General features: G+C 41.8%; 1 protein-coding gene across 1 annotated transcript in view; it reads left to right on the top strand.

Moving 5' to 3' along the window:
* Nucleotides 1-24863, top strand: part of LOC103821145 (transcription initiation factor TFIID subunit 4-like) — a 145325-nt gene extending 120462 nt beyond the window's left edge. The window contains exon 15 of the mRNA XM_030227644.2: nt 24551-24863. Coding sequence (XP_030083504.1) covers nt 24551-24718 — 168 coding nt within the window. The 3' untranslated portion in view covers nt 24719-24863. The remainder of the gene's footprint in view (nt 1-24550) is intronic.
* The last annotated feature ends 196 nt before the right edge of the window (nt 24864-25059 follow it).

The following is a 25059-nucleotide window of genomic DNA, read 5'->3' on the forward strand; positions in this document are numbered from 1 at the left end:
TTTTTTGTAGCCTTTTGCTCCAAGGATCATTCAGTACCTGTGTGTTGCAGTGGCTCAAGATTCCCACCCTCTGCCTTTGCTCCTGTTTTCCTTACATGTTCCTTACCTTAGCTTTCTCTGCATACAGAAAATCATTAAACCAAGACAAATTATTTTAGAGCTAGAGTTCATTTTTCAGATTTGAGAGCAGTTTTTGAAATTTGTATTAATGTTAATGAATTCTCTGCTGCTCGGTTTTGGTTATGTAGTTGATAATATGGTAATAGGTAATACATCTCAAAAATTTTGGACAAAGAATGAAAATTGTAAGTGTTCTCTTAATTTGAGCATTCTAATGGGTCCTCAACGTGCAGCCTTTTATTAATGAGAATATTTTGGAACAAGCTGAGCAGTCTGTGGCAAGTAATAAACAGACTGAATGCACGTTTGTGTAGACCTCTTTAATGGGAACGAGGAAATGAGGTTGGATGTGCTTAGCTAGGAGATAAAAAGCCCATCTAAGTTAAAAGGCACAATAGGAGTAAAAAAGTGAGACACAGTTTTAGACTAAAATGAGAGTGAAGACTTGGCAGATTAGATTTGCCTTAAGTCTATGATAGTTAAAATAACCCCATTTAAAATTTTGAAACTGTAATTTACATGTTCCTTTATTATTATTCAGATTAATACTAAAAGGGCAGAAGTCATCCAAGGAACTTATGCATTAATTTTCTTCCATTTCACTATTCTGCAGATTTGTTTCAAAATATTATTCTTGTACCTTGAATTTTGTTGCTGTTTTTTGTTTTGACAAGTTTTCTTTCTGACTGTCTATTAATGCTACCGAGAAATAAAGATGCTTTTACAAAATGCTTTCAAGCACAAAAGGAGATGGTTTTCAAGAGATTATTTTACATATTTACATATTTTACCTTAAGCATTTTGTAGTCACTGCCTACTGGTGAATGTATCAGATTTTTACACACACTTTCAAAATGAACCAGTTTTGCTTCTAAGCCATTGCAAAGGGAGGAAATGAATTCTAACTTTTTTCACTTCATTTTCACATCCTCACATTTCCTTATTTCACATGGTTTAAAACAAAATGCCTCCAGCATTATTTTTCCTTTCTCAAGAGCAAAGTGAATGTGACTTTTCTAAGGGGGTCACAGGATGCCTCTGAGGCCTGTGGGTGTTACTGGACTGCTGCCTGCTTTCAGCTTAACTGAAGGGCTTGTCATAGTTTTCATCTCCTAAGAAATTAGCCCTAGGTGCTGGCCAGAAGCAGGAGAAGGCAGCATTATGAGTCCCACGCTGGTTATTTCCCACTGACATCAAATCCTGAGGTTTTTAAATTAATCCTGCACAAAGACAACCCTTCATTTTGGTGCCAGTTGGAAATGAGACTGCAATAATGACCTTTTAAAGATGTCTAGTTGTTAAGATAGCCCCCTGTTGAAAGCTGAGGGTGGCTCTTGCACCCCGTGTGGCTCAGCCCCTCCAGAGCCGCGGCCGCGCGTCGCGCCAAGGTGCCCTGGCCAGTGCCCTGACCTGTGTGGCCACCAGCCCCGACAGGCAGTGTGACCTGTGTGGCCACCAGCCCTGACAGGCAGAGCTGCCCAGAGGCAGACAAAGGCTCTTTGTGCAGTTCCAGAGGCAGATTAGCTGCACCAAAGGCACCGACTTGGCCATCAGGAGTGAATTCTTGGCTCTGGGGTGGGTTGAGAGCACACCTTCTGTGCTCATACCTTCTGGTGCTCTGCCACTGGAAAAGCTTGGAAGAGGGACTATTAACAGCCACTGCTCACAAAAACAAGAAAGTGATTTAATACATGCTACCCCCAAGTGTGAAGTGGAAACTGGCCCAGTAGAAAATGGGAAATGTGGGACAGACCTGCATAATATACAGGAGAATTTTGTCTATTGGAAGAAATAGAAATATCTGTTGGTCCTAAACTAAAGTCACTCACCCAATCATTCCTGTCTTTTCACCTTGGGGTTTTGCATCATAAGCGTGCCTGAATTTGCCATGTGCAGAATTGTCTTTCATGGCTAGTAATAAATAGGTGTGAGGCTGGAGATGGTTCCTCTTTGTAGGCAAAAGAGATGTGTGTAAACAAAGGCAAGAAACTGTATATCTATGGCAAATTATTTTGGTAGCCATTACCCTTAGCAATTGTTTTCTAAATTTAAATTATGAAAAAAAAATTAACATCATACTTTGTTTTTGTTAAAAGGCTATCTGTGTTTTTTACTTGTAAGAATTGACTACTCTTTTTGGGGGGGGGTTTCTAATTTGTCAATAGTTGAAGGTGGTTCCAGCTGTAGAAGAGTATAACTTTGATTGCTGAGACAAATTTGATTATGATTTCAACTACATGTGATACAGGAAAATTTCAGCTGTTTAACCAGCATCAGTGGCATGTTTTCCTTTAAAAACTGGAGTAGATCTTGTAGAATGAGCACTTTTAATCTGTTTAAATTCTCCACCTTTGACTATTCAGTTATATTTTAGTTCTGTTCATCAAAAATAGAAAATACTCATTAAACATTTTATTATTTGGTGGTGTACTCCACCATCTGCTGCCATGATGCACGCAACTCTTGTTTTGAGAAATGTACTGTGAAATCTTTGTTTGAATCTGTAGATTTTGAAAATGCACAGTATCCAGACATTTAAGCCATCCTTTTTTAACTCTTAGCTCTGTTAGAGATTTCAAGAGCTTCTTTACAGCATTTCATAAATTGTTGACCAAAATACAGACATAAGAAAAATACCATTTGTATGTTCTATTTTTCTTTTGTGCATTAAAATAGTGGGATTACTTGCTTAATCACTTAGGGAGGCAGTAGAGAATTTAATCTCTTATTTTATGAGCATTTCTCTTCTTTAATACATTTCACCTAGTTTAGAAGTATGGATCAGAAACTCACAAGGAAAACTGATGCCCTTTCCTGCAGCTAAATTAACAGGAATCACGTGGAAAACAATCTGAGCCTTGTATGAAAAGGGGAGCCATTAAAATTAGCCCTAAGCTATGGACTGCACCCAATATCACTAGAACTGCACTCACTGCAGATGTGGAGGCTGGCTCTCAGGCAAACTGAGCTGTGTTGTATAGCTACAATTAAAATCAACTCCTCTGCCAAAAAATAAAAGGGAGGAGGGTAGAAGGAGAACATCAAAGACAGATTGAAATGTGTAGTTAGTAATAAGAGTGGTCTCCTCTTGAACCAAGCCCTGCAGCGATTCATGGCCCCCTTGTTAATGAGAAATTTTGACCTCTGGTTTGTAAGTTAAACTTGTAATCCCAGCTAATGAAGTAAATCAATCCCAACTTCAGTCTGTTGTTCCCATTTTTCTTTCCACAGTGTGTCTGGGAGTTAGTATCCAGGTCTACAAATGCAATTTGGGGGGAAAAAATTATTCTGCTGCTCTGTAACTTCTTCTGGTTTGCAGATTCACTTACACGTATCTAAAGCAGGCAGATTATTGTAACTTGTCTGTGTGCTTGCAGCATGTCCTGTTGGTTTGGGGTGTTTGTGACATTTAAATAATAGGGCTGAGCTAACGCTTTAAAAAGGAAGCTGGATTTGTAACTATCCAAAAATATTTCTCTCCAACGGGTTTAAGCTTTAGATGTGCAGATGGATGTGAAATTGAGGAGCCTTTTAAAAATTCCTGCTATATATTTAAGGGGATACTGTTGATAGTTTTGTGTCAGAAAAAGTCTTCCACTGCAGTCCCAATCCTAAGAGGAAACATTCACTGGCAATAAAATGTCTGCAAAGTGAAGATGCCAATTTTCATAATGTGTGGATCATCCTTTGAAATACTTACTTTGTGTCTTGTGAGCCACTGTGACAAAAAACCCAAATCCAGCCCAAAAGCCCTGGTAAAGCCTCTGAGTTGATTCTGTGTCACACCATGTTATTAAGGAATCTGTAAGAGATCAGCAACTGATATAAAAGGAGGTGAAGTCTTTTTGGCAAAAATAAGGAGATGTCAGATTCATAATGTGATCCCTTAAAGGAAAACATAACCAGCTGGAGACAAAAAAAAGACTTGTAGCTGCTTCCTTTTCCTCCTGTGTTAGTAACTGCTAGTGCTGTGGACCCTTCTGAAGGACACAGACCCTTTTTTGTTGTAACATGTTTCGCTCCAAAGAGAGCTTTTACATTATTTTATGGCTATTTAGTGCTACAGACACTGTTTGCAGAGGAAGCAGCTCCCAAACTAAATGCATTATTCTCAATAAAGGGTACACATGCTCCCCTCTTGCTGCATCTCTGCTCTCCCTGCAGCTGTGGTGCAGAGTTTTGGCTCCCATGTTTTTGGCCCTTAATATTAGTTTTTCACATCCATATTCCTGCAGTGTGGTCAACAAACCTTACCCCATTTTAGAACCTTTTGTAGATGTTTCATGCATTTTGGTTTTTGTCATGAAGAGGGAACAAATGACACATGCTGCTGTATTTTATGCAATGTTATTATAGGAAAAAGTAGTTTTTTGCAGCAGTGAGGTCAGAGTCTGTGGGCACTGCCCAGTTCAGCAGCTGTTTTTCCTGGGCTGACCCAGTGGGGCTGTGCTCTGGTTACCTCGGGGACCAAGCCTGGGCTGTTCTTTCTGGAAGAAGGAGCTGTGTTCTTTTGATGCCTTTAAAAGAGGATGACTCCTGCCTAGATGTGATGACTTGCTGCCTGAAAGCCACAGTGATTTCCTGAGGGCAGGCAGTGTCAGGGGCTGATGTGTCCCCCCAGGCAGGGACACAGAGGCTCCTGCAGAGCTGCAGGGAATGACCTGTCAGCAGCAGGTGACACCTGGCCCTGGCTGCCCTCTCTGACTGACACAGGGCACTGGGGAGCCCTGGCAACAGAGATGGAACCAAACCTGGAGAAAAAGCCCTTTGTAACTCACTGGAAGCTGTGCCTGGCACTGACAGCCCCTGAGTAAAGTCCTTCAGCCTTTCTGAGAACAGCAAAGCACCTGAACTGTGGGTCTGTAAAAAGAGCTGGGTGAGCAGAAGGTTCTGGAATAAATGGTTTGGGTTGGAAGGGACCTCAAAGATCTCCTCAAGCTTTGGCAGTGCACCCACAAGTTGTGGAGAGTGAGATGCAAGAGGCATCTCCTAAGGAAAGGGAGCAAGGGCTTTTCTGTAAAGAAACAAAATATTAATGCAGTCCAAATATAGAGATTATATCCCCTAATCAGTTTTAGCCTGTAATGTATATTTTTCCTAAGGATCAAATGTAGTGGAAATTTTTATTACTAGGAGTTCCTCTGTATCTAGAGGGACTATAAGTTTATAAGTAGCACATTAAGTGTTACCTGTGATCTTCAAAGTACACATGAAGGGCTAGATTAAACTGTGTCCTGGGTTTGTTTGTGATAATACTGCACAATCATTAACATCACCTGTGTTATTCTCTGAAGATGCTCATGATTTGAAGCTGGTTGCCTTATACTGCTGCAAATCATTAGTGCATCATAAGACTTTATTATAACCTACTTTTTGTCTCACTAAATTTAAAAGAAGCTTTGTTAATTGTGACAACAAGTGGAAAAACACAGCAGCAGATCTGTTCTCAAGTGATATACCTTAGTATATGGAGGATCCTGTTGAGAAGAACTTGGAAAATAATCATGGTTTATTAGCTGCACAGTCTTTTCCCCTTTGTTTCTATTCATTTAATTTAAAGTGAAACAACTCAGCATGCAAAACTAAAATTAGCTGCAGAAGAAGGTGTAAGTGAATAAACAGGCAAATCCATTAGAGTGGATGGGTTATTGGATCCCTTGCCATTGCTCAGATGGCGGCCTATTAAAAGTGGTAATGTCTGCCTCCAGCCTGGCCTGCAGGCTCCAAGAAGGCCAAGACAGGCATATTTCACATGCATCAGACACAAGAATTAAATAGACCAATGTTCCCTAAAAGACTGAAGTACATCTCTTTCTGACGTTCATCTCGGGCAAAAATTCATTGATCTCAGTATGTCCCTTGGCAATTATAAAATATTAAATCCAAGTCACACTTTTCTAGTTGGCTTAATTTTTTCTCTATTCACAGCTTTCTATTTGATCAATTTTAACAAGTTAGGAATAGCATCTAATAATAAAATAAAATCTGCAGAGTGAAAAAGTTTGTTCATTTCACATTCTTATATTTTTATATTTAGTTTTTAGACCTGCCTGTCATTTTATTGTGTTTTAAATAAATTTGCACGCTAAATAGATGAAAAGAATATATATTTATGCACTCAAAAACCCCTCCATGTTCTCCTTTGAATTAGCAGTTTCTTTTTAAAGCTAGAGATTTGCATGTGGCCATGGTATTGCAGTGAAATCTGTATTTTAAAACTAAATCTGTGTAGTTAATCAGCATCATTTTAACTAGTGTCAGACAGTAATTATTTCTGCTTCATGTTTCTCTTGTGTCAGGCTGGGAAATGTAATCTGGGTGGAATCTTGGTTCTGAATTAGTACTTACATGAGCATGTTTGTTTGTTTGTTTGAATTGAAATTTGGATTTGTTTGTGTAAACACCAGTCAAGCAAAATGAAAAATAACCTTTCAGAACCTGTATGTGTTTTAATCCAACTGAGGAGATGGTGACATTCATTAGAGCAGAATGAATGTCTGCTGATGAGAGAATAGCACGGGGAGATTTCTCCATCTGGGGACTCTACCTGTTGGGATTGCTCCTTCCCCTCCTGCTCAGGACTCGTCTGCCTGGCACACTGCTGCCTTCCCTTCCCTCACTGAGCTCTTTGCCCAACAGCTGGAAGCAGTCTTGGCTGAAAAGATGTCAAGAATAATGCTCAGAGTCTTGGTTAGCTTTCAAAAAATGGCAATTTTGATAATTTACTATCAGCAGAATTACCCCATAGGAAGGCAGAGGTGGCTAATCAGGAGGTCTTAAATGTTCAGAAAAGCAAAGATTTTGCTCAAGATTTTGCTTTACATTTTGGAAACAAGACCCTGTTGCCATATCACTTTGTTTTAATACATCTAAGTTGTTTTTTGCTAACAGAAAAACGATTGTAATTGTTAATGAGATGGGGGGAAAGAAAAAGAGAGTGTGGCTGCCAGCACACTCCTTCAGCAGCACTGGAGAGAAATCAGCATGCTGCCCTAGTGCCCAGTTCTGGGCATGGGCACAGTGGAGCTCTGCTTCTGAGCTGCTCTGGAACTGCCAACCTGGCAGAGTGTCCCTGAGCCCCCAGCACAGGGTGACACTGCAGGGTACATGCCACTGTCCCCAGCACAGGGTGACACTGCAGGTACATGCCACTGTCCCCAGCACAGGGTGACACTGCAGGTACATGCCACTGTCCCCAGCACAGGGTGACACTGCAGGGCTCCTGGCTGTGCCACTGTCCCCAGCACAGGATGTCAGAGGAAGGTTCCTAGCTGTTCCTGGCTATGTCACGTATTGGCTGTGCCACTGTCCCCAGCACAGGATGTCAGAGCAGGGTTCCTGGCTGTCCCTGGCTGTATCACTGTTCCTGGCTGTTCTTGGCTGTCCCTGGCTGTGTCACTGTTCCTGGCTGTCCCTGGCTGTCCCTGGCTGTGTCACTGTTCCTGGCTGTCCCTGGCTGTGTCACTGTTCCTGGCTGTCCCTGGCTGTCCCTGGCTGTGTCACTGTTCCTGGGTGTCCCTGGCTGTCCCTGGCTGTGTCACTGTCCCCAGCACGGGTCCCTCCCCTTGCCATGAGGAGCAGCTCACTGCCATGGCTGCCCTGGCAGCCCAGGGAGGACCAGGAGGACCCAGCACAGCTCACCATCCTTGCTTTGGGGGATGTCTTGACTGTTTCTGTTTCCTTGCTGCTGGTGGTAGATTGGAAGTTGTGCTGTCCCTTGCTCTCTGTACAGTGATTATTGTGGGAGGGCTCATTTCCAGGAGGTGAACCCAGCTACCAACTGACCAGCATCCATCTCTCCTGCCTGACACCAGCAGAGCTGTAGGTGTGCTGTAGGTATGTAGGTATGAAATTCAGGATCACTGCACAGAATCCTACTAGCTGTTGAGATTTTTTTTCTTTTTTCATAGCAGTCATGATCCAGGAATGTAAATGGCACTTCAAGAGCAATGTTACTCACATACTGAGGCTTGAAAAATGCAGATATCATTTTCCCTCTTGAAAATTAATTTTTATATATTCTTCTGGAAGAGCCACATTTTGAAGAAGGTCTAGAGTATGGCCTAGACTAAAATGTGCATCTCTCTCCCTGTACATAGAGATGTATATGTGTGCTTATAAAATAACTTTTGATTATGTATCTGATTTATTATCAGCCATTTGGGATAGCATTATAAGCTGTCTCCAACATGGCTGAGAAAATAAACTCAGAAGAGTTGTATTCTTTTTTTGGTGATTATGGGTTGCTGGGGTAGATGGGCTCTTTCCAAGTGCCAGCATTAACTACTTGTTAGTGTGTTCTGGGTGCTGCTGGTGGTGGGCTCTTGGAGAGCCAGCACACCTTTATGGCCAAAGTTTGATTTCCATTTCCTAGCTAAAGGACTGGCACATTATATATTATTTATTAAAGCCATGACTCTAATTGATGTTTTGTCTTAGTGCATTGGATTCAGAGAGCACTTTTTGTTCAAAATGCTGTTTCCTTTATTGAGTCCCTGCTGCCATCAACCATACACCCTCAGTCTTATGCTATTTATCTCATCTGCCCCAAGTATAATTCTTGCCTGTTTCTTTGAATTTATAAATTACAGAACTGGGGTTGCTTTTGAAATCTGCTTAAAATTTTGTCTTTCAAAATGAGATGAAGTAAGATGATTTTAACTATGCCTATTCTGACTATTTCAAAGACATTGCATTATATGAAAAATGGCTCTTCTCCAGCTAGCAGTTTTATTTTATTCTACAGAAATAAATATAGCTGTTCTTTTTATTTATTTATTTATTTAAACATAAATTAATGATAGTTTAATCAGTTTTCTGGCTGTTTACATTTTTTTCCTAGTCGGTTCTGCACCATGATATTTTTGTGCATTATATTATGATATAAAAGTAAAATTAATAGCTGTAAAAAGTGACAGAATTCTGCTGTAAGGATGCACAATTTTGTTTATTAAAATTATGCTGTTTAAAGAACATTTTACTGAACTTCATTTTTCTTGAACTGCATACTAATTTTAAAGGTCAGTGTGGTTAGTTACCATAGTAGTGACCTAAAAATAACCTTTCCAGTGTACCTGTATATTTCTGATCTGTAGTGTTAGCATTCAGAAATGTTCTTTCCCTTAGAGTTTCAGCAGCTAAATAAGTTGCAACCCCTTCAGCTATACTCATAAAAATTTGCTTCCAGACAACATGGTCTGTTTATTGTGTAATAATCGAAATGGCACTAAATTGCAATGATTGCTGAACACTTAGGAATTGCATTAACCACTTAACTGCTAAACTATTTTCCATTTTCTTCCTCACTGTGAAGTATTATATTGATTTTCCTCTTAGTTAGAGCTGCTTACTCAACCTCTGAGAAGAGCAGAATGTTTTAGTAGCCTCGTACACTGTCATATTTTGAGTCAATCAGCAGTGACCTTGGCAAAGAATTTTCTGGAGATTTGTAAAAAAGCCATCAAGCAGAATAGCTTTGTGTGCAGCCATGGGTCTTTACAGAACATAGAGGGAAACCCAAAACGCCTGTGCTAAGTGAGCTCAGCCCATTATTTGGAGGATTAAATCTTTCTCTTCCCCCTATGCTGGATGGGTTATTTCCTGCTACTTTTAATAAATGCTGCTCAGACACTTTGGTGAATAGTTATGAGGCCTTACCCAGGGACTTGTAAGGTGGTGCTGGGAGTGTAATTAAAAACCTAAAGACAGTGAGAAGTGAAGGATTTTAGTAGAGCTGTTGTATTCTTGGGGGTGTTGATGATTTTTTTGTTTTCTAACTGTTGTTTGTACTAGAGCAGTGTCAAACTTCAAAGCTCCATGGCGATTGTTAGCTAAACTAGTTGTGTTGCCAAATATTTTACTTTCAAATCGATTTCCTTTTTCTCTCAGAGGTTTATGGAGTTAAATTCTGGCCCTGTTTCTTTCTGAGAAAACTTGTCAGAAAAACCAGATGGGTATTTTTTTTTGGGGGGGGGGGCGGGGTGATTTTTCTTTTTTTTTTGCAGAACCTTTCTGGAATCTTGCTGCAAAAAAAAAAGAGAAAAGTGTGGGGGGGAAAGGCTGCTACAGGTAAGGAAGAGTTAACTAGAAATGGAGCGGGGATGCTGGGGGGCAGCAGTGCTGCAGAACATAGCAGTGTTCGTGCGAAGGCAAGTCATTTCCCGAAACACTGCAGACACATGGCCCCGGGCGCTCTAAAACCTTTGGAGACCAAAATGGCTCGCAGGAGTTAGAAGTAATAAGGTGTTTTTCCCTTCTTTCTCCTTCACTGAAATTCTGTAAGGTTGCTATGCATTACCAAGGAACAATGCCACTATTTTTGTGTTTTATATGGGTATTAAGATCCATTACAATTTGACATTTTTAAGATTGGTTATCCTGTAGTTTGGTGTTAAATTGAAGTTGTTTGTTTTGAATTTAATTCTTTCATTTTTCAAAGGAAAAAAAGGCAGCACTGCTGTGCTGATAGCTTACTGAAGTATGCCAGGATTTGATGTTTGAATTTAATGCTGGCTATCCCAAACTATAGGCAAAATTATCTGTAAAAGAAGTCTTGGGTTTTATATTTCTTTTAATATTTTTTTTAAGCCTGAAAGGTGATTTCTGGCTAGCTTTTGACAATCAGGTTGTAGAAGATACTGCACATCTAATATCTTCGAGGCATACAGTTTCTGGGATTATTTTTAACACTGTGTTTGTTCCACACCCAAGTCGTGTTGTGCTTAATGCAACCTGCTTATGATTATTATAACCCTGCATGTTTGCAGCAGCTAAATAAACTCCACATCAAATAAATTACTGCAGAAACGTTATTAGGCCAGCAGCAAAGCTAAGGACATCTGGTAACTCTTTTTTCAAATGCCCTGTCCTTACTGTTTATTCCAAACATTTATGTTGTTAATTACTACCTAAGTACAGAAGTAGCTCAGACCAGGCTGGGAAGAGCAGCTGAGGAGGAGGAGGGTGAGGTGAGTTGTGTCCCATTCCTAGCCCTGCTCTGAATGCCACAGCAGCCTGCAGCTCCGTGTTTGGGGCTGAACAGTGGGAAATTGGGGCAGAGCACTAAATAATCTCATAGAAATGCCCTGGCTCTCCATGGGGTGGTGACAGCAGTGGTCATTGCTCCAGCCTTACCTCCATCAGCAGGGCAGAGTCCGAGCAGCTTTCCCCATCTAGGTCCTAAAAGTCTAAGTTGTTATTAGAACTGGTGAAAAAAAATTGCTATGAAACTTCCTCTGTCGAAATATATTTTTGTCAAAGATAAAATGTTTAGCAAAAATACATCTGTTTCAAAAACATATTTGTCAAGAAGGTTTCTCAGCTCCGAGATGACATTTCCAGTGAGAAAGTGAGTCTATTGCTGAGTGGCTGCAGCCCAGATCCAGGAGATGAAAGATGAATAGTGCCTTAACCACTGGGCTGACAAGTCTCTCTGCCACTCATGTGTGTTATAATGCAGGATGAAAACGTTGTTGAGAATTGAAATGTTTTCCAGCTTAGTCTTTATTATAAGGTAAAATATTGCACACTAGAACCCAACTCACAGTTATTTTAAATATCAATATTTTACATTTGAAATTCACCTGAGACCAGAAGGTGTTTTGCCAGCTGGCACCGAGAGTGGTCCAGGGCTCATCTTCATTTGTAATTCAGTGAATGGCAAATACCTGATTCTGAAAACAAACAGGATGCTGTTTTTCAAAGGTTAGATGGAACTTGAGAGCGACTCTGGTAAATTAAAACAAACAAGTAATAATAAAAGGACCTGCTGCAATTCTCCAAAGACAGTGTCTAAAAAGTTTCTGTTGGGAACCTTGCCAGGATACTGAGAGCTTTTCATCAGCATGATAGAAAAAATAGATGCAAAGTAAGGAGTACTCCATAACTGTGTTTTGTCCCTGTCATCTGAGCAATGTCTGATTTTGAAATTACAGTCTTGCTCTGAATGAGAGTGAAGTAAACCTGTAGTCCATACTCTGAGTATTTCCAGTTGGAGTGCTTTCCTTGCAGTTGAGTTAGGTGTTGGCTCATTGCAGTGTGGCTGTGGGGGATCACAGCTGCAAGGAACCTCTCCTTGCCTGCTCCACCTGCAGCCAGACTGGGCAGGGAGAGCCCAAGGTCGGGGCTGCAGGAGGGCTCCTCTCCTTTGTCCTCCTTCCCTTGGCCACCCCGGGGCACCCAAGGAGGTCTGGCCCTGCCCGTGCCTCTCCCTGGCAGAGATTCCCACAGGGGCTGCCCAGAGTGTGTCAGATAAGATCATGGGCTGGCCAGCTCCTGTCCAGGGGCCAATGAATTATGCAGCTGGGGTAATTAGATGGTTTTGTTCTGTGAATCAGGATTATGCTCCTGGGGTGCCACCTAGGACAGTCTGTGATACTGCATAATAAAAAAGTCGTTTTTATGCAGAGGTGGAAATATTTTGAATGCAAAGAAGAATTGGTGGGGGAGGGCAGACCCAACTCCTCCTGTATTTGGAGGAGAAAAGTGCAGTCCAGTTGTTAACCATTACAGCTCTGATTTCCTTTGCATAGTGGGGGGGTGGAGGAAGAGGCTGTTTTAGCACAAACTCCAAAAGGCACAAAGTGCTACTCCCTTCCCCCAAGCAGAGCTACAGAATACAGATCCACTGGTGTGGTTAGAAAACACGTGTGGAATTCTATATTTAGGGGCTCTGTGTGTTTGTATGGCACTGTCTGCCATCTGTGTAATAGGACCCAGATTAGAGTGAAAGCCAATATTCCTCATTTAAACCATAGATTCCGTGGTGTCCTGCAGCTGCATGTTTGGGAAGACATTTGAGGTAACAGACTAGTATGTAGGTTTGACTTCTCTACCTCCATGCCTTATGTTTGTGCCTCAAGATAACATTGAATAACATATTTCAACTGCTCATGTGTGAAAAAGCAAAATTATATCTCACTAAACTGATTTCTTCACACACTCAAAAAATCAAATTCCCCTTTTGTTCAGATTCTAAACAGAAATCCAAAAGGAAGCAATGTACACAAGATGTGGTATTTCAAAATGGAGGAGATACAAACAAATACTTTTAATGAGAAGGCATTACACTGATTATAAAAGTTGAATAATTTTACAAAGATATTCCTTTACAAATGTAGTTTTCATTGTGTGGGCATTACAGTCTGGTTCAGTTGATAATGAGTCAGACAAGTTTACTGAGCTGTTATGATTTACTGGTTTGAGTTGAGTATGGATATTGTAAAATAGTAATTGGTGATAATCATATTTGATTCTTTCTTCAGTTTCATCATCCATAAGAACTGCTGTTGTCAAGTAAAATATAGAGGGGCATATTCTTGTGGCTGTGATTAGTATCTATTAAAAATATATTTTTGTTTTCCATATGTCTGTGTGTATGTAGTAATTTTGCATGGGTATGTTTAAATGATACCAAAGCCACAATCTTTCATGGATTTTAATTACTACGTTGCTATTTTTGAAGTTTTTTGTAAATGAAGCAGACTTTAAATTTGAAGGCAGTCCCCCAGATGAGCTGTTGTAGCTGGAATTAGAGCTTACTTTCAAGTTCCAACATCTGTATGAAATAGAACTTGATGACATGAGATGCAAGTCTTAAAAGTAAAACAAAATAAAACAATAAAACACCAAAACAAACCAAAAACCCTACAGCCCAAACAAAACTCCAACCCAGCAAACCCTAATAGTAATAAAAGTTTCAAATGTCTTCTCTCAGTTTACAGAATCTGTCCAGTGTCCTGAACTTTGGATAGAACTTAGATTTATTGCAATAAAATGAACATTTTTGTTCACTGTGATGCTACTGTTTGGGTTTTTTGGGAACACAGAGCAGGAGGGCAGTGAGGGGTTATAGTGATGGTGCTGCTTGTGCCAAAACTGCACTGGGCCATAGTGGGAGGTGGTGGACAGGGACAGCCCTGCAGGTTGCTCCTGAAAGGTGTGGAATCCCCTGTGGTTCCAGTGGAGGGGATGCCCTTTTCTAAATGAGGGCATAATAGAAACAAAGTGCTTTGGAAATGAGTATGCAAAGGACACAGCAGCATCTTGAGCAATATTTTTCAGAATGAAGAATGTTCCAGTTACTGATTTATCTTTTTCACTGAAAAAAAAAAAAAAGGTGGCCTGTAGCTCTGAAGGCAAAATTTGTTTAAGACCCTGACCAAATGCAGTCACCTGGGGAGCAGTGGAGGCTTCTGAAGAGCAGTCTATGATCTGGCCCTGCATTTTGCTGCAATTTAATTTTAAGAGAGCAAGTAGAAGCCAAGATCTAAGAGCTGTGGCAGTTAACAGGAAAAGCTGATATGGGATTATTGAGGTTAGAGTTCAGCTAGAACAGATGGTAAAATAGTTATAACCTACTGTACCATGTGCTGCTGCTGCACACGTTCAGGTAGCACATGATGTGTATAGTGTGGAAAGATCAAGGATCTTAGCACAGATTTGTAGAAGGACCAAAAAAGAGCTTGAAAAATTGATTTCATAATTTCAGGCCAGGTTAATGAGAAAGGTGGGATTTGTTAAACTAAACACCAGAACTCACCATTCCAGACAGGGATACCAAAAATTAGGCATAACACATAACTGCATCTTTTCTAATTCCCAGAAAACAAAAATTAAGCTTGTGTTTCAGGAAGTCTCTTTTAGGCTTGTTAGACTTGAATTTCTGGGGAAAGTATTTGAAGAAAAAACCAAATTCACAGCACTTGAATTCAGACCATTGAAAACAGGTTCCAGTTTGATTTATGATTTTTGTAACTTTTATTCAGGGGCCACATTGTCAAAAGAGCATGATGTCTTCCTGAGGTGCCAGTGAAGTGATAAATTTCTCACTGGAAACAACTGGAGCTTCACTGGGTTGGAGTGTGTCAGAAAACCTGTCTGATCTGTAATCTCTGCTGATCATACCCGGGTGCTTTTTGGGAATCTGATGTGATACCATGAGAACAGAAAGGCAGAAGACAAGAAAGAGAAAAAAGGGTTAATAAAGTCAGAAGTACTGAGAGAAGAAGTGGAATAGTAGCAAAGAAGAAAAATGAAGGCAGAGAGTTGTGATTTGGAGTGGTGCTAAAGAGCCTCTGGGCTTGAGATTCATCTCGCATTTTCTAATGCTCGTGTTGTGTTGTGTCCTAATGCACTCACTGCTCCTGCTGGAGCTGCTGTGCCTCCCCTGCCACTGCCAATGGGAACAGCAGGCCAGCAGCACCACTGCATGCCAGGCAGCACTCTGGGAATGCCAGGCTGTTTCCCTGGGCTCTGTAATTGCTGCAGTGATCCCCAGGGTGTGTCCTGGGCTCCTGTGCTGCCCCGTGCCCTCCCCAGCATCTGCTCCATTCTCCCGTTCTGCCATGGCTCCTTGTGCCACCTCCCCTGCCTTTGTTTCACTCTGAAACCTCTCAGCACCAGCCTCTGGCTCGAGCCAGCACTTTGGTAAAGGTTTTTCTTTTGTAGTTACAACCTTCTTTTCAATAGAATATAAACCAGGGCAAATATTCATGTTTATTTTGTTTTGGGAGTAATTAGATCTGATAGGCTTGTCAGTTTATACATTGATTACTGTCAATTGTCAGGACCCATCTGTAAGAGCTCTTCAGTATGTATCAGATGGTTCATTAGGTGATTTTGTGTCTGGCTTAGACTTATTTCTGTAATACATTTTAGGGTCAGTTTTAATTAGAGTTGTTTGTAGTAGAGCACTTGATTTTGACTACCTGGTTTTTAATTCTTTCTAAATAATTAATAACTATGTATGTTGGAAGTGATTTTAATAAAGGAAAGGTGTTGATAGTTGTGACATTTACTTGGTAAATCTTCTTTTCTCGAGGTAGTCTGAGTGCTGCTCAATCCTATCAGAACAGTAAAAATGAAAAGCTAGGGATAACTAAGAGTAGAGCTTTACTGTCTGAAAAAAAATGGTTTTCTGCATCACTGTGTCTCCTCCACGATCATCTATAGACTGAAGACATTCTTTATAGATATTGATGTGGTTTGCTCAATCATTTTGTTACAGCAAGATAGAGTTTATTAAAGAATCTTCTGGAAACTTTTTGTGATGTGTTTAATCCCACTGTTTATGCAGTGAGGTGGATCTGGGAGTGTGTGAAAGGGTTAACTTTACACAAGACAAGGATGTTTGTCAAATAGCTCAGTTTGAAATTTAAGGTTTATTCTTTGTTGTTGGCTGTGTTGAATGTAAGTGTCCTTGAAAGATTGTTTGCTTTGTGGTGAAATGGGCTGGAGGATGATAAGGATTTGGGAAATGGTGAAGTAAGAGGAGACCACAGGGTTTCTAAAGTGTAGAGCAAAGTTGAAATTGTCAGTAATGTGTTTATCAATTAAAATTATCTGCATGTTACTCAAGGTTTGGCCGTCTTACTTTGTCTAATAATGGAGGGAGAAGAAGAACCTGGATTGACATTCAGAGGTCAGAGGACAGGCTGAAGCAGAGGGCTGGTTTTGGAAGATTAGGGTGGATCAGGTAGGCAGTCTAATGCAGAGCAGTCAGGAGTGCTGGAGACATGCAGATCACCAAGTGTGTCTGCTTTGGGTCCTGGAGAAGAGATCCTGGTGTGGGAGAGAGAGACAGGAAGGTGGAAAAGGACCTGAGATGATGGAAACAGCACTCAGGGACCTGGATTGCAGGGGACTGCTCAGAGTGGGGCTCCTGTAAGGTCACTGTTGTCTGTAGAATTTGTTTCCTTTTAGGACCCTTTTTTCTGAGAGTTCTTTGTGCCAATCTAGGTTTTTAAAATGTTTTCTGAACAAGCAAACCACTTACTTAAAAGAGCCAAGAGTGAGACTTAGCTGTAAGAAATGTGAAGAAATCAAGAACTGAATGGCTGAATGATCTGGTAACTTCTCCCTGCTGTCTGCCCTAATGTCTGAAATGCACCAGCCCTAATTATATTCCATGATATTTGCAGTAATAGAGTGTTAGCTGTCTTCCACCTTTTATTTACAAATGGTAATGTCTTTTTCCTGCACACTGGACTGTGTTCCAGCAATGTGTTTATCCTGCAAGCTGAAGGTATTAGCATTTAGGGCTTAATTTTATTGCCACTCAATCCAGAGATAACTGCATTGCCTGCTTTATTTGGGTTTGTTTAATGGGCTGGGTACAGGTAAGAGCCCTGCACTGCCCTCAATCCACAGAGGAGCCTGTGGTAATTACAAGGAAAGGTTTAGATCACTGTTCAGAGACAGTGACTAATCCAATGAGAGATTTTACCCAGGAATGAAGTCCTCAGGAGCTGGTAGAGATTTTACCCAGGAATGAAGTCCTCAGGAGCTGGTAGATGTGTGGGGGTTTGTGTCCTTTGTTTGGCACCTGGTGCATGAAGTGCCTTGATTGGCACTTGCACAGTTGCTGGCAGTGAGCAGGATGGCCAACAGCTGGAAACACAATTATTAGAAAGTCTGGGTGTTATACATCATAATTAGGCTTAAGAACTGAAAGTCAGCTGAGATGAATGAGGGCAATTCATGCTCTCAAGAGCTGAGAAAGTGACTTTGTGTTTAAGATCTGGGTGCTTTTCTGGTCCCCTCCCGTGGGGGACTGGCAGGACATGAAGCAGCTGTGACCCTGTGCTGGGTGTTGTGATGCACAGGGAGTGCTGACTGCTCCTCACCAAAACCTGTTCTGCTCAGAGTGTTTTCAGTCAGAGACAAGCCAAAAAGCAGCCTTTACTGTATAGTAATTATGTGTCTTTTAATTAAATATTTGAACAATTAAATTTTACAGTTATGTGTGTCTAGAGATTGATGAATGTCAAGAATATTTTAATTATTTTATGGTTCTGATTTAATGAAAGTCACAGTCATACAGGTTAGAAAGGAAAGGGCCACCCACTATGTAAAACTGAGATCGTTTCAAACTAATATCAAGGATATTAGAAAAAATTCAGATGGGAATCCAGTAAGTCTCAAGGAAAATGTGGCCCCTGCAAGCTGGGCTGTAGGGCTTCTCCCCAAGTTGGTTTGGTGTTTCTTGACTCCCACTGTAAGAGACTGCAGGGATGTGCAGAGTGACTGGGCTGGAGTAACACAGGCAAAGCCTTAAAAAAACCTCAACAAAACAACAGAAAACAAGGAAAAAACCCCTGTGTTAGTATTGAAAGATGAGAAGGGTAAAGCACCACAATGCTTGAAAAATAGCAATAAAAAACTTTGGCAGGATTAGTATTTCAAAGGGAGCAGCACTTGATTAAACATTTGGAAAGCATGTGAGGAGAAACATTCCAAGCAAAATGAAAATATACATGTATGATGGAAACAGGATAAATAGAATATTCCACTTATAATTACCATGGCAAGAATGCAGCCCAAACTTCAGAATTCTTAATCAAGTAAAATTGTCATTGCTTTCAAGTCCAAGTAAGGCAGTGGGTTGTGTTGAGTATGAGGTGGTTGTGGAAGATGTTGGCAGGACCCATGGGTGCTCTGAAGAGCAGGTTCCTGAACAAAGGAAATGAGAAGAGCCAGAGCTTGCACCAGCAGTGAGTGTGCTGCAAGGAGGCACTGGGTTCTTGTCAGACCCCAAAGGGGCAGTGGGGGTACCACAACATCTTGGAAAGGTCAAAGGTCTGTGCAGGATGCAGAGCTTATCTCAAAAACCTGAGACTTCTGCCTCACATCAGTGCAGGGATCGTTCAGACACTGCATGGCTGCATTGATTAAAGGGTGAAAATCAGTTCCAGTCTGGTTCCTACCTAGAGTGACCTACTGGGGGCTGGGTGCTGAACCACCCATCTCTTAGAGCAAGTGAATGTCACAGCCCAAAGGTGCCTTACACTTCATCTCATTATTTGTTGGCATTGGGGCAGACTCCTCTTCTTCCCAGAGAGTTTCCCCTGCAATGCCTTACAGCCTGCTTTTTGCCCCTGCTCTCCTGCACCTGGGGGGGAAATGCTGTCTCAGAGGCAGCAATGAGTGGTGAGATTGGAACAGATGCCCAGTTCCCTCAACTGGAAGATTTTGGTTTGATGCTGCTTTACCAAGCAGGTTTTTTATTATAATAGCACTTGCAAATGGGACTTGGTGTAATGTAATAAAGGCAAGGAGGAGGTACATAAAGACTCTTCTGCTTGTAATGGCAGCCCATTTCTTTGGGTTCAAATAACTTCAGATAATTATAAACTGAAGTGATCACATCTGAAGAAAAAATGTTCACGGTATCCATGACTTAGTTTGATTTACCTTCCCCTTATTATTTCTTAATTTAAAAATTACTGCATGCTGTCTTTGAAATGTTGCAATTGTGTTGGTATTTGAAGTACTTGTAAGTACTTGTGCAAATCAGTTTTTCTGATGTTTGTCTGCAGGGTGAGGTGTGTGTTTATGTGCCCAGGGGAAAGGAGATGCATTTGCATCCAGGAGGGTGTAGCAAGTGAACGGGTGCCAAAACCGTCTAGAGGAACAGTTGCACTAAAATAGTACAGGGTAAAAATGTTGGCAAATGAAAATAACCAGCTTCTGAAGAAAGCATGGCACTAATCCTCCCTGTAAATGCTGCTCATCTGAAGGCCTAAATGATAGCTTTTGGTGATGAATCCTTCTGAAGACACTCACAGAGCCACCGTGTTGCACATATGAAGATGCACGGTATTTTTGGAGATATAATTATATTTCATATAGTATTGTTAATCTTTGAGGTGCTGATGAACAGTTATTACATTTCTGTACTTTAGAGGCATCTTAATTTTAGGATGGTTCAGTGAAATCATTACTATTAGCCTCAGTAGGTGTTGAATTAAACCCTAATTTATGTGGGACAGCTAATCATACACAGTATTATACCTGTTTTTCATGTGCCTCTCAGCCAAAGATCTAATAGCATTTTATGCAAGTAAAAACATAATTGCTGCAGAATACCTCCAGAATATTTCTTGTGATTCAAGACCTCTCATTCCTAAGAGCAGACTATAGACACCTTCTCTTCCCTCTCTGCAGTGCATGCAGCTTGCAGAGACAGAGTTCCTGGTGTATTGTACTCCCTAGCTTGGCTTTGAATTGCTGCTGTATGATTCCCACTTCCAGACTTTGGCTTGAAGTGAAGTCTGCCACAAGGATGTGCCATGTAGCCTGGGAAGAAACCCAGCAGATCTTTTATCATTATTGCCTTGTCTCTGGCTCTCAGAGAAGCAATAGCCGCAGATCAAGACTCTGTTCAAAGCAGAGATGTCAGCACTGAATTGTTTTCTGGTGAAGGGAGGATAGATAAAATATTAAATGCAATCTTCTCCTTGCCCTTATCTCTCTGTTCCCTGCCAGGAATATTGTACTGTATTTCCATGGTTCTGTAATTCAAAGTTGAAGGGATGCAGGTTTGTGAAGGAAGACAAAAATTAATTGTTCAACAGTAGAAATCGTGGTTGTAAAAATAAGTGTACATTGTATTGCATTTGCTTTCCTCTGTGAAAGCACTTCTATCTCAAGCAGGGAACAGCACATTTTTGGGACTTCCACATTTTGATTTCCATCCACCTGCTGCTATGACCATTGTAACTGGATGTACAAAGACCCTGCTGCTTTGTGAGCAGTGGGTGAGTTTGCCCATTTTGGAAGGGATGTGTCTCTGTCTCAGTCCCCTTTCCCAGCAGCCTTTAAACCTTTGGGGGATCCTTAGGGATCAGGTTGGTGTGGGGGCCCAGCAGAAGAAGGACAGAGGTAGGAGGGAGCTCGAGATTTTCAGTCCCACAGCCTCTGTGGGAGCTGTTGGCTTGGCTACAGCAGAGAGAGGCTGGCTGGGCTCTCCAGAGGAGCAGGCTGCACCCTGAGCTCTGGGGTGTGCCTGCCTGGGGGCCACACAGCCCTGGGGGCTGAGGAGCTCCTGCTGCCCCAGGGCTCTCATGGGGACCCACCTGTGTCCCCACCAGGGAGTAGCTCCAATGCATTTCTGAGATGGGTGAAGTTTGAGAGCAGGGGGGCTCTGCTCCTTTGGTCCCTGGTGAAGGCACAGGCTGTTCCTGGGGACAGGAGAGGCCATGCACACACTGCAGAGGAGCTGCTCTGCTGTGCTCAGTAGTGCCAGGGAGCAGTGACACAAGTGAGCCTTGTTGCAGCCTCCCTGTCCCCAGACAGGTTTGTTCCTGTGACAGACTCTTGTCTATTTAGCTGCTGATCTGTGGCATCTTTGGTCAGTATTTTATTCTGAACTGTTTGTATTTCCCTTTGCAAACAGCATGAGCTTTTCTTCACTGAGGAAAATCATGAAAATAGCAAACAGGCTGAGAAGGTTGGCCCAAGTCTTGTGTCACATCTGACATAAATTCAGAATTGTTTCAAAGTGTGCATACTGAAGGAGTAACTACTCTGACTCCCCTGAAGCCATGATCTCAGGCTGGGGAGCTTGCAGCAGCTGAATTAAGGCTCAGTCCAGCCCTGGAATGCTGGGAGCTCTCTCCCATCAGCTGGCAGGGCTGGAGTGCAGTGGAGCTGTTGAGGCAGGCAGGCTGAGCCTGTCCCAGTGGCTCTGGGATTACAGGTTAACCACGAGCACAGCACCATGGCAGGGTTACAAATCCTGCCTGGGATTTTCCATCGACTGATTTTCTCTTCAGCCCTGGCCAGGAGCAGGAGCTGGGGGGAGCCTCAGCAGCCCCTGGAGCCCTGCAAGGAGAGCCCAGGAGCTCTGGGCTGGGCTCTCTGGGCTGGGCTGTGGCTGTGCAGTGCCAGGAAAGGACTGAAGGAACCTGCAGGAGGGAAGAGAGGCACTGGGGAAAGAGGGGCTGGGAGGTCACTGTCACTCATGCTGGAAGCTGACTCAAAATGAAGAGGCAGAGAGCTCATTTATAAATGACATGGGTTTCCTTGTGCTCTGGAATGTCTCAAGTTTTCCTGAAATTATAACTAGAAGTTCACTGATACAAAAACTAGCATTGATGTATATTGGAGTGTGTGGGATTTGGGAATAGCTTGCATGTGGCAGGCCAGGGAATAAAGGAGGTAAACAATTTACACCCTTTTATTCTTTTATTAGAGCTTTTATCTGGGTATCTCTGATTAGTTGCCATAGATACAGACAACACAGGGGCTTGTTTGGGTTGATGAAAAATCTGTCATGATGATAAAAAAAGTGAATTTTCTTGAGAAAATTTTGAATTACTTCAATTCCACTATTCTTGGTCATTATTTTTAACTACACTTGAATTTCTGTATGCAATTAAATAATTATGGCATTTAGGAGTCTATTTTTTAATATAGCATCTGCAGAATAATTTTAAGCACAATGCAGTACCAAACAAGCTGGTTTTTAATTTAAATTAGTGATCATATTGACACATAAAAATTACTGTTCTGTCAGCTTACAGAACTTCTGTATTTCTAATATAATTTCTATTATTATTTTTCACCTTGTAAAAGAACTCCAGAACATGATCAGGTAACTGATGGCTGGTGAGTGTGGTTATGAATGTGCACAGCTTGGTGCCATGTTCTGCTGCTGGTTAAGGATGTGATGCTCTTGCTATGTTGAAATTCAGTATCTCCAGTGATAAATGCAATGAAATATGACTTGGCACATGTTAATTCCAGCTACTGTGTCCAAATAGAGAGCAGCTCCTTGCTGTAAATGGAACACAACTGACTAAAGAAATAGTTTTATATAGAGGATTTTTTAAAAAAACTATGCAGCTTTGCTCTTTTTGGTAATTGTGTGTGGGGTGCTCCCAGTCCAGAGTGCCATGGATGTGATTTCCAATGAGTTTAAGGTGGCCACATTCCTTTCAAGTGTATTTGTCCCAGGTCCTGTAGTCAGGATGAATCTGAAATCAGTTCTGTGGGCAGGGGAGATGCAGCATGGGGAGAACAGAGAAGAAGAAGTATTTTTTGAGTGAGTTTGATTTAAAATAAATACACACACAGTGGTTACTTAAGGACTTAGAAACTGGGCACAGCCCTGGCAGTGAGAGGCAGCTCAAGGTGCTCCCACCTCTAGAAGACAGAGAGGAGTTTCAATGATTTTGTTTCTGTTAGGAATGTGAAGTGGTTTTGGGTTAAGGTGTGAAGCACTGCTGGATAGATGGATTGTGCACTGGGCATGTGTCTGGCTGGGCATGGATGGGCAGCCCCTGCAGCTGCATTTCCTGTGGGCACTGAGGTTCAGTGCTCCATCAGTGAACTCAAAAACCTGCTCCATACTGGAGAGCAGCATCCCTTGGCTCAAATGCTCCAGGTGCACAAAGGTTGTGGGTTTCTCCCTCTGTTCCCTGCAGGCTGAGCCCACTCATTGCACCCCATTAGCCCTTGGGGTTTGTGGCCCAGTTTGTGCCCCACTGCTGTGACTGAATCAGCAGGGATGGGAGGGACACCATGAATGGTGCAGTTCTGCAAGGAGCCAGACTGACTGGGGGGGACAGAGGGACACAGTGCCATCCATGCCTTGCTCTCAGCAGGCCTTGTGTGTTTCCCCTACAAGCTTTCAGTAGTAAAATTACCCTTAAGTGTATTCTTAATGTCTGGAGTCATGATCCTACAACAAGTATTTCCTGGGGAAAGAAAGGTTGGTTTGAGCAGCAGTAAGTAAATTTGGGATAGTAAAAGTATAGAAAATTTTACCATATTTCTTAGAGGTTTGAAAAACAGCTTAAATCTTTTCAGAGATTAAAACCTATTTTTCTAAGTTAGAACACTTTATTTTGCTACAAATCAATTGGGATTAACAAAAACAATGGACTCCTATGGATTAAAAAACATCTGAACATGTGTGTGCATCAGGTTTCAGTTCAAACTCCATGAGACTGCAGGGGCTGTAATTATGTCCTTTCCTTTTCTAAATACTCAGATCACAGTTTAAGAATCTTCTCTCTGTATACAAAGCCAGGATGAGATATTCAGCAATTCAGTACCAAGGAACCAATTAAAAATGCATAATTATTTAACATAGCTGTTGAAACAAGTATACTAATGCTTGTGTTTATCATCACACAATGTCTGAGTCTTTGTGATTTTTCTATTTAAGTTTTTGATTGTTTGCTGAGTATCTCCCCACATTGAGCCCTTCTCTTCAGCAGACCCAGAGGAGGGAACTGGGGTCCCTGCGGGGACTCCCAATATTCCACTCCCCTGTTCCCAGTCCTTGGATGAGCAGTAGATCCTGCACACATTTGATGTATTAATGGTCTCATCTGCTGAAAATCGTTTTGTTCCTGATTTAAACTGGTCAGACACACCTGCAGTGAACGCGACTGTAGCAGGAGGGATCTGTCCTGAGTTGGAAGTGAACAAGGTTTAGCCCCGCGTGTTTGCACTCGAGCCCTTTACTCAGGTTAACTCGCTGACACTCAGAAGAACAGAAAAACCAAAACTAGTAAAAAACCCCTGATGTGGTGTAAGAAGGAGGCTGGTAATGATCCATGGAAGCTGTTTAACAGCGCTGCAGGCCCAGGGGAGGCAGGCTGGCTGCTGCAGGACTCAGCTGTGCTGTGTTCTCTTGCAGGGCGTGGGGCTGTGCGGGGGCAGCCAGGCGGGGCTGGGCACGGGCTCCCCCCGGCAGTACCCCCGGCAGAAAATCACTCGAGTCAACCTCAGGGACTTCATCTTCTACATGGAACAGGAGCGGGAAATGAGCCATTCGCTCCTGCTCTACCGAGCTCTGCTTAAATAAAGCCAACAGTCCTACTGAGTGCTCCACAGAAGCTCAACTTGCTTTGAAAGCTGTCATTTTAATGTGCCTTCTATTTTTTTCAGAAGTCAATGTTCCAGTAATTTTGTTTTGTAAAATTGTCAGACACATGCAATAAATTCCCTTTATGTAAATATATTATATATATATAATATATATATATATATATATATATATATAATATATATAAACCACAAAAAATGTGCAAAAGGTTTTAAAATGTTAACTCCACAAGTAAAATCAACATCAAAGTCTTGCTCCATCTGGCCATTTTAAGTAAGGCTGAAGTAGCTGGTGTTGAAGTTACACAAATGCAATGGCTC

This window comes from Serinus canaria, chromosome 11 (genome assembly GCF_022539315.1).
Source record: "Serinus canaria isolate serCan28SL12 chromosome 11, serCan2020, whole genome shotgun sequence".
NCBI classification, from domain to species: domain Eukaryota; kingdom Metazoa; phylum Chordata; class Aves; order Passeriformes; family Fringillidae; genus Serinus; species Serinus canaria.